The 10,206-nt window shown below is 52.9% G+C and overlaps 1 protein-coding gene across 1 annotated transcript in view; it reads left to right on the forward strand.

Annotated features, from left to right (window-relative positions):
• Nucleotides 1–4,932, forward strand: part of CHDH (choline dehydrogenase) — a 7,883-nt gene extending 2,951 nt beyond the window's left edge. The window contains 5 exon segments of the mRNA XM_006169289.2: nucleotides 1–46; nucleotides 900–1,034; nucleotides 1,725–1,867; nucleotides 2,290–2,392; nucleotides 3,061–4,932. The exon segment at nucleotides 1–46 is cut by the window's left edge and continues 30 nt beyond it. Of these exon segments, the coding sequence (XP_006169351.1) occupies nucleotides 1–46; nucleotides 900–1,034; nucleotides 1,725–1,867; nucleotides 2,290–2,392; nucleotides 3,061–3,479 (846 nt within the window). The 3' untranslated portion in view covers nucleotides 3,480–4,932.
• The last annotated feature ends 5,274 nt before the right edge of the window (nucleotides 4,933–10,206 follow it).

Below are 10,206 nucleotides of genomic sequence, written 5' to 3' on the forward strand. Positions count from 1 at the left end.
GAGGACCTCAGGAAGCTGGGCATCCCGGTGGTGTGCCACCTGCCTGGTGAGCAGCCCTCCACTTCCCCGATGCACGCTTTGCCAAATGAGATAGTTTGTCATCGCTTGTCAGCTGTCAGGGTGGGAGGTGATGGGAGCTGGGGCTCTGGAAGCTGCCACATCCTTCCCATGAGCCAGAAGGTCTCCAAGCCTCACCGGATGCAGTTACCACAAGGCCTAGGTCCTCGTGGTGTTGGCTTCCTCCCTTCCCTGGCCATCCTGCCCCACTTGGATGGCACCCTCAGCTGGGCCAGGCGTGCCACTAGGGCAGCTCTGTGGCCAGAGGGGTCTAGCTACAGGACTCACCAGCTGCCCTAGGTGCTGACAGGACACAGCAGTGCCCAGAGCATGCTGTCTGCGGTGAGACCTAAACTTGATGCCCTGACACGCCCCCAGGGCTAGTTCTCTCTCCTGCTTCCCATCACCCATGCTTACAGAGGGCTGGGCCTCGTCACGTCGTGGCGGGGCTAGTCCGTGACGGTGCCCGTGCTGCATCTCCTTGAGCTCAGATGAGCCCACGCAGGGTCAGCACAGTGCCATGGCTCTGGCCAGGGCTGAGGGTGGGGATATGCCAGCTTTGCCTGCTGTGGATGGGACCTCCTCTTGGGGGCATCTTGGGAGCCACCATGGGAAAGGGTGGGTGGCAAGGGGCAGTCAGCTCCGGCAGCACCTGAGTGGGCCAGGCTTGGCCGCGAGCGCGGGAAAGGTGTGCCTAGGAAGAAAACATTAAGCCAAGACTCGGGGACGTAGAGCTGGGTGAGATGACAGGTGGGTGGGGAGGACTTTCCATAACTGGGGATATTGAGAGGCCAGCTAGTCCCCGAAGGGGCAGTTCCCTAGCCCCGCCCCTCCCGCTCCAGGAGTCGGCCAGAACCTGCAGGACCACCTGGAGATATACATTCAGCAGGCGTGCACCCACCCCATCACCCTCCACTCTGCACAGAAGCCCCTGCGCAAGGTCTGCATCGGTCTGGAGTGGCTCTGGAAATTCACAGGTGGGCACTGGTCAGAGACCTTGGTGGACATGGTGGGCATCGTCATCTTTTTGAGTAGCCCAAGGAGGGATCTAGCCTCAAGCTGCTGGTTCAAAGCTCAACTCTGCCACTGACTTACTTTAGGCCCGAGCTGGTTTTCCCGTGTGCAAAATGGGCACACACAGTGGCTGCCTGGTGGGCTGGCGTGAGGGCCAGAAGCTGCAGCGTGTGTTAAGGAGGTCAGCACCGGCCTGCTCCAGGCGAGACCTCTCAGGGACTACATGCCACTCTTCTTATGAGTGGACGGGTGTCCTGCCCTGACGCTAGACCCCAGGCAGGGACCGAGGAGCCAGAAGAGGTGCAGAGGGGCCTCAGCGCTCGACTACAGAAACAGCATCTGTTTCTCAGCCTTTCCCATCATCCCCTGGCTGAGCTGGAGTCCCGTCTAGGCCAGGGAATGGTACTTTGCAATCTTAACTCATTCCCTCAGCATGTTTCTCGCACACCTACTGTGTGCTGCGCTAGATGATGGAGTTGGTACAAGGAGAGGTGAGCTGAAGTGGATATTCAAAGTTGGTGCTGGGTGAGCCCCCCCGGGGAAAGAGGACAATGCAGACTGGGCTTGGGGCGAGGAGGAGCTGCTGCTGCTGTCTAGGAGGGCAGGACACCCCACCCACCCGCCACTCCCTGACTGTCTCTTCTGATCCTCAGGATACGGAGCCACTGCTCACCTGGAAACAGGGGGATTCATCCGCAGCCAGCCTGGGGTCCCGCACCCAGACATCCAGTTCCATTTCCTACCGTCCCAAGTGATTGACCACGGGCGGGTCCCCACCCAGCAGGAGGCTTACCAGGTGAACCAGCCCCAAGGAGGCTTCTCTGGGCTTCTCTGCACTGCCTGGTCAGGGAAGCTGCCCTCTTCCTGTGAGGCAGCGTCCCCCCACTGTGGCAGGCCTTTGGGCACCCTGGCCTCAGCTGCACAGTGTGTGAGAGTGGGAGAGGAACCAGGGAGTACCGGGCACAGTGGGTTAGCCCGCATGGTGCGTCTGAGTCCCCAAGCAGCCCACATGGACCAACAAGGCTGACTTGGCCCTGGGATTGTCACCTCTGAGTTCTGCAGGGAGTATAAAGCCCAGAGGGAGGAGGGAGGCGCCAGGTGGCTTTCATCCCTGGTGGAAGGGGTGAGAGGCAGGCAGAGTCCCCTAGGGCCTCAAAAAGCCACTGAGCTGCTGGGATGGAAGCATGGACTGTCACCGCCTCCTCTGGGGTCTTCTAGGTGCATGTGGGGACCATGCGGGGCACGAGCGTAGGCTGGCTCAAACTGAGGAGTGCCAACCCCCGGGACCACCCTGTGATCCAACCCAACTACTTGTCAACAGGTAAATTCGCAGTCGCCTTTGCCCCAGGCCTGGCCTCAAATGATGAAGGCCTTTCTGGGGGTTCCTGTGTTTCCCTGGATCTTGCCCCCAGACCACATATTCTGAGACAGGTATTACCCCATCTCCCCTGTATACTTGCCTCTGCTGCTGGGTCGTGTCCTGGGTCCCAGGCTCTTAACCCCAGGACTCACTCCTGCAGCAGAGGGATTGGTGACTTTCAGAGCGACTCCCAGGAAGTGTGGGGGACCTGGCGGTGCAGGTACTGGGTCTGTCTGTCCAGCTCATGCAGCATTTTTCCTGCTGTTACTGAGCAGCCTTCAAAAGTAGGTGCCATTCCTGGCCTGCCTCTACCTGCATTAAAAACAAGCATTCTCCGTCAGGTGGGTGTTGCCCAGCGAGGGCACGCAGGGTATGCAGGCTGATCCCTACTTACAGGTGAGTTGGCCTCCAGTTACACTTGGGCCTCTGGGCCAGGCTGTGTCCTGGTGGAGCTACATGAGACCCTGCGTGGGTCAGTCTGACCACCTGTGGGCAGGTGACAAGCTGTGGCTCAGACCTGCAGGGCCCTGCACTTGGGCCCCTCTGGCCACTCACATGCCTCTTTATGCTGTGGCTCTTCGGCGAGGCCTGCATGGTAGGCGGCCCCTCATGTTTCTTCTCCTTGACAGAAGCTGACATCAAGGACTTCCGCCTGTGTGTGAAGCTGACCAGAGAGATTTTTGCCCAGGCAGCCCTGGCTCCATTCCGCGGCAAGGAGCTCCAGCCGGGAAGCCACGTGCAGTCAGATCAGGAGATCGATGCCTTCGTGCGGGCCAAGGCCGACAGCGCCTACCACCCCTCATGTACCTGCAGGATGGGCCAGCCCTCCGACCCCGCCGCCGTGGTGGACCCGCAGGCCAGGGTGCTTGGGGTGGAAAACCTCAGGGTGGTCGACGCCTCCATCATGCCCAGCGTGGTCAGCGGCAACCTGAACGCCCCCACCATCATGATTGCAGAGAAGGCAGCTGATATGATTAAGGCGCGGCCTGCACTTCGGGACAAGGACGTCCCTGTCTACAAGCCCAGGACCCTGGCCACCCAGCGCTAAGGCAGTTGTGGCCTGGGATGAATGGAGGCGCCCCCTGCCAGGCCACAAGGGCCACTGCAGACCTCGCTCCAAATGCTCATTCCTGGAACTGTCTGGATGTCAGGACCATGTGACAGGCATTGGCGACAAGACCAAGACTGCTCTGTGAATCGACTCCTTTTTTCTGGCTCTCTGTGGGCTCTTTGGGAGGGTCTGTCTTTAAGGAGGGACAAGGGTGGCTACTCCTGTCCCTGCCAAGTCCTTGTCTAGCACTCATGTGACGTATTCCGACCTTGTGCCCTGCTGCCTGGGGCGAAATGGTTCTTTCCTACACGTCCCCTGAGGGTGAGCCCCTGAGAGAGAGGGGTGCTAGGCCCTGAGGGTGTGTGCCTGCGGGCCTGTGCTGGGTTCCCCATGGGAGGGGCGCCCCCATCCCAAGCTGCAGGAGTGTGCTGAGGCCTAGTGTCCTGTAGTAACCAGCTCCACCTGGGCTGGCCCCAAGTCCCCGTGAACAGTACTGCCTGAGAAAAAACCGCCATTTTCTTCTGTCCTACTTTGTGATCTCACTGGCAGAGGGAGGTGGGTACTAGCCCCTTCTCCAAGGCGCTAGTGCTTATTAACACCATCACCCCAGGAGAGGGTTTCTGGAGCTCATTGGAGGAGAGTGGAGTCTGGAAGGAATGCCACTTTGGCTCCAGTTCCAAAGACTTGAAGATTTCGCATTATAAAAGGTTTCCCTGTTACCAGGAAACGCAGGCCAGGCGCAGAGCAAACCCCAGGTACTAGCCACCAGCCAGAGCGGAGCGAGGTTCATGGCAGCCTTGGAAACAGCAAGCTGGCCGGCCTCGGACGGCTGATTTTCATTCTCTGGACATCCACAGGAACAGACTGGGATGCAGCTGGCTGCTGGACAAAGCAGTTAGGTACGCTGTTCCCCGGGGCCTACAGCTGTGCCACGGAGGGGACGGAGGGAGACCGGCGAAGATTTGAGTCCGGGGGACATCCGAGAGGAGCAGCACTCAGCTCTTGGATCTTTACATTTCTTTTGATTCAATAATGTAACCTGGAGGGGAAAAAATGTAATTTGGTAGCATCTTTTTTTTTTCATGGAAATGCCTTATCTAAACTTTTGGCAAGGTAATGAAAATGAAATGCATTTTTGTTTTTGTTTTTTTCTGAAGATAAAAAAGCAGAGAAGGAAAGATCACTCTGGGGAGACCTGCTGGTTGGGCCCAGGCCAGGGAAGAGAGCAGCAACTTTGGGCTGCGGCCAGGGGCAGGGCGGCTCGAGGTTGCTCGCAGACCCTGGAGGCCCAACAGCCACGTCTTACATTTCTGAGAAAAACTCCCAGAAGGGTGGGATGTGGCAAACCCTCCCACCTACTGTGTACCTTTCTAAGCACCTCTCGTCTTACCTGGATCTTGCTTGGTTTTCTGTTCCACGGGAGAGTCACGAAAAAAAATTATAAACTGGCCAAGAGCTTGTTTCCTCCTTGGGGAGTGTGTCCCCCATCTGCCCCTCAGTAGTGGTCTCCCGCCGTCCATCTGTCCTGCAGGGGCTCAGGAGCCAGGGGCCAGGTCTCAGCTCCCCTCGCTGCGAAGGCCACACTGCACACGGCCCTCTTGTGAGACTGCATGCTAGTCAGGTAGCAGGTGAGAGTCGAGTGTGAGCAGGAGGGAGGGTTCCCAAGCCTGCTGCAGCTGTGCTGTCTCTCCGCTCCTGGCACAGATGTGGATGTGGCAGGGGACAGGGATTTAGGTGGTATCTCAGTCCCGGAGACCACAGCCACTTCAGCCTGGCACTGTATTTTAAGATAAGCACAGTGACACATGACACGACACGTGACAAGAGGAGCCTGTCTGACGTGTTGCTTGTGTCCAGGCCCCTCTCCCACTCGCGCATGCTCCCACGTGGGTCATGTGGTCACACAGTTTAGCTGGACACAGAAATGAGTTTCAGAAGACAGTATTGATGTCCAGAACTCAGAAAAGTCCAAGTAGAAAATGGCTGTTAGCTTCAGACATAGAACAGAACGCCCTGACTGAGAACGGCTCCTCGCGTGACCCAGAGGGTGAAGCGGCTGCTTCCGCCTCCAGCCTGAGCTCCCAGAGGTGGGTCCTGCCCGCAGCACAGAACAGCAGCCCCTGTCCTAACGACACGACCATCTGAAAGTCCCACTGCCATGCGGGGAGCCTTCCCCTTAGAAATAAGAGCTGTCAGGGACGGAAACCACAGTGGGGAGAGCAGCGCTCCTCCCAGCCTGGAGGGCGAACTACAAAACGGGTTGCACAAAGGCTCCTCTGGCCTGTCTTGTGGGGAGTCGGCCGTTCGGATCTCACCGCAGACTGCAGGGGTAATTTCTAGGAAGTCAAGTGGATTCTTCTCTCTAGGAAAACCATGTCCCTAGGCCCAAAAAGCTGTCTCATGTTGCTACTGATAAACCAAATTAACATCAGATCTACTACACAGATGTTTTTTTAAAGGTTTGTTGTAGAGAAAAACCTCTCTGTACTCGCCAAAGAGAGACAGAATGAGAGGGAAAGTGAGAATCACTCCCTAGGGGAAATGACCACATCGCAAACCCTTTTCCATTCTCCTCTTGGGATTTTGGGCATGCACGCATATGTGCCCAGTGTGATTGTCAAGCCTCAAGTCCAGGACTCAAACTGTGGTTGGCCCATGTGGGAGGAGTTCCGTGCCTTAGCTATCATGCCACCTGCTGGCCCCAGAATTTTTCTTAAGACTCAGAAAAAAGGGTCAGCCTCTGGCTCAATGGTTAAGGACTACATAGAGGAAGCTGGATCCCACATGGCTGACCAGGGTTTAAGTCCCTGCCCTGGCAGGGTGGGACTCAAACACACCAGGTGTGCACACCAGGATTGTGGCATGACTAGGCCCTTGGGGACATTTCTCTTCCCTCTCCCTCCTGTATAAGCCTTCAGACAAAAAAAAAAAAAAAAAAAAAAAAAAAAAAAAAACAAGAGAATGGCCAACTTAATGATAGGGCCAAGTCCAGAAAGATCAATAATAGTGTTGAATGTTAACTTCCCAGAATTTAAATGGAAAGATTGGACCACAGCAACATTGCAAATTCAATAGAAGAGAGATTAATTGCATGAGACTGAACTGGTGAAACAGAATTTTATGACTTTTGACTAAAACATTACTTATTCTCTCCTGTGCTTTGTTTTCCAGATTTAAGAATTTTTGTCTTCTCTTGAACTGTTGATAGGTTCATCTATCTACTGTTTGAATGGAATCCTAATCTTTTTCCTGGCTTTAAGTCTTAAGAAAATTTCTCTTAGGATTTTTTTTTTTCAATTTGATCTATTAAAACTAAAACTGTTTTTCTTGAAATTAAAAAATAGATTTAAAAATATCTATTTAATGACTGCAGTAAGCTATATAACTCCAGATAAGTGCTACCTTATAGTATGTTCATTCTACTCACTGAGGTTTATGCCTAAGGTCAGACATGTGTTCGTAGATAGGTATATATCAGCTGCACTTGTTATTGAAAGTATTTAGATTAATTAAGATCTTTTGTGAGTCAATAAAATGTGGGGAAAAAAGGCATGGAAAGCAACTGTAGATACCAGAGACAGTGCGGGAGGAGGGTGGGAAATGGCAGAGGGTAAGAAGTAGGGAATCAAGGAGGGGAAAAAAGAGAAGACAATATATAAGAAACAAGATATGGAAAATTAATTACCATCAGTAACACTTGTGCTAATATCCTTGCTTGAGCCAATATACAGTGTATTCTGAATGGAAAATCTCAAAACGCTCTCTTCCCCCACTGGCCCAGCCTGGTGGCCCAGGCCCCTGAAGGCCTCCCTACACCAGCTCACTCCTGTTCCCATGTCAGAGCTAGGACATGGTCCTCCGTCTTCCCTGTGTTCCCAGCCCCTAGGAGAGGAGCCTTAGAAATACTGCAGAGAAATAAAAACCTTTTCAACAAGCGGAAGCGTCGTGGGCGTTGGTTTTTGCGTAGGGAGGGTGGTGAGGGAGCCGGGACTCTGCGTGCAACACTCCCTCTCCATTGCTACCAGTTTTCACAAGAGAACCAACTGCTCATCACAAGCACAGCCTTGGTAGAAAAACACAATTGGCAAAAATGCTTAAGACTGTCTACAAAGTACTCAAGGGGAAACAGGATGAATTCCTTCGGCTTCTTTCACAGGAGCGGGATCTTCCGTACAGTGGGAGGGGGCTCTTGTCAACCCCTCCCCCTCCAGCCTTACCACACAGGCAGGGCCCACCCCGTGCAGTGAGAGGCTCTAGCCCACCCTTCCCCACCTGCGGCTGACTCTGAAACCTCTTAGAACGGAGCCAGGCAGTGCCACCTTGCTGACTGGGGGTCGGGGACCAGCTGGGAACTGGGGTCTGCATGCGGGGCCGAGGCGCTCCTTTTTATGTGGCTCACTCTGATAGCTGTTCCCCACAGCTGCTGATTCCACTGTGGGATGTGATGGAAATCACAAGATGAAAGAAGCTAACTGTATAATTCCTGTGGATACAAAATGACTTATGGGGAGCCAGGGCAGGAAACTAAAGAGAGACATTTTTTTCTTAAAACTTTCCTATAACAAAGGGAAAACAAAAACAAAAAGAAAACATGATCTACAACTTCAAATTTTTCTTACAAAAAGAAATTTAATATTAGACAAGAGGGTGAACTTGGCGCAGACAGTAGGGAGTGGAGCCACCTATTAAAATGCCAGTCTGTAAGTACCGACTTTGGACAAGATCACGCCACTGCCAGAATGCTCGGAGTCCTGGGCTGGCCATGCTGGCCTGACAGTGGTAAGCCACACGGTAAGACTGACACCCAGCAGAGAGACAGAGTCCGAGATAAGGTTGACAGTGGTTTAGCCCTTAAGGAGAAACACTGCTCTGTGAAGCCGGTAGTGTTAACACTGGCATCCAAAGAGCCAGAGGATAAGAAAAAAATGGACCTAGAATGGCCCACACAGAGGCCCTGCCCCTTTGACAACTCTCCCCGGCCAAACATTAACTCTTGGCACGGAGAGCTCCCCCGTATAATGAAAGTATTACACAGTTTTATTCTGAAGAACATTTTGCGTTTTAATATAAAAGGATTTGTGTCAGGAAAGAGTCATTTACAAACCTTGAAGTGTTTTTGCCTGGATCTGGAGTAAGAAGGTCTTAAGAAGAGGTTTGTAAGGTCTTCATAACAAAGTGTTGGTATTTACAAAAAAACGATGAACAGGTTGTCTATGTTCTATTTAAAAATTTGGAACCAAAATCGCTACCTGTCTCTTTGACCGCAAGGAATCCCTGCCAAGGTGACTTGACAAAGTTGGCATAACTGTTAACAGAAAAGGACGCCTTGAAGGTCTATAGATCCCAAAGTGGGTTTTTTCCATCGGGTCGGACGATCGGAGTGTGAGTGCATTCTAATGAAAACTCAGCCCTCATTCAGTTGCATATAAAAGCCTTCGAAGAGAACACATGGTCAGTACAGAATGTTTTGTAAAAGGCAACAATACGATTGGTACAGAGCCTGACACTAACCCTCTGGATGGCCACATTGCTCCCTCTGTCCCCACCCCCCACACCCCCTAGTTAAGACAAGCAGCACCACCTGTTCCCGGAGGACAAGGGGAGACATACTTCCTTCACCTGTGTGGTTATTTCCGTGCTGGGTATGCAAAAACGTCCTGTGTGGGCAGCTGAGAAAACCAGAACGGTGGAGGCCACAGGGACAGAGCAGCCAGCGTGATCTACTCTGTGGGGAACTTACCGAGGGTTAAGGTAAAACGAAAGACAGTTGCCACCCATGGCGAGTCAGAAGGTAGAATATCAAAATCATAGAGCTCTTGCCCAAAGAAAAGACTGCAAATAGCCACCTGGTATATCTTGTGTAAAGACAGCTTTATAGTGACTGAAAATATCGTAGAAAAATGTCTGTAGTGTCAAGTTCTTTCGAACTCAAAATTTCACCCCCCGAGAATTTTTTTTTTCACTGAATAAATGAGTGGCTCTAGTTCTTCTATTTCTGTATAGCTCGAGTAAAAATACGAGTAATTTCTAGGTTTCGGTGGGGAACTACAGTTCTTAGGACCCGTGGATATTGCTGCAGTTCAAATACGGTACAATAATTACAAAATATAGACCATCTCTTTACAAATACAAATTATAGTATATTACAAGTCATGTACAGTAAATCTATAATTTTTAAACAAACTAGCGTTATCTAGGTTTACCTGGTTGCGAGTGCGTTATTCTTCCAGTTTACAGTTGCCCTTAGTGTGACAGTCAGAAACCGACCATCCGAGTGACATGCTCTTAGGTAAACTGGCGCCACACAACAGAAAGCCTCGTCTACACGGTCTCACGCCCTCTCGTGATCTTGTGACCACCGGCAGGTGGGCTCTGACTTACGCTGTGTCTCCGAACGGCTGAACAGGAACCAGGAAACAGTGTGTCTGGGGGGACGGGGCTTAAAGAATGGATATGCTGGGCCCAGTGAGTGTCTGATTCGCTAGGCCAATGGCTGAGGTAATGACACAGGTGTGGTGATCGCCATCACCGGAAACCTTCCCCGGCCCTGCCGGCGAGCCGCGGGCACTCCAGGTACACACGGGAGGTGCACACTCCACCTCAGTGCACGGCCGGACAGCTGGGCGGGGCGGGGCTGGGCTGACCTGATCCTGCTCTCCCAGAGGGCGGGGCCTGCCGATTCCTGCAGCCCGGGCTGAGTGAGAGGGGCCCGGCCGCCCGGGAC

This window comes from Tupaia chinensis, unplaced genomic scaffold, assembly GCF_000334495.1.
Source record: "Tupaia chinensis unplaced genomic scaffold, TupChi_1.0 Scaffold147003_1, whole genome shotgun sequence".
NCBI lineage: Eukaryota > Metazoa > Chordata > Mammalia > Scandentia > Tupaiidae > Tupaia > Tupaia belangeri.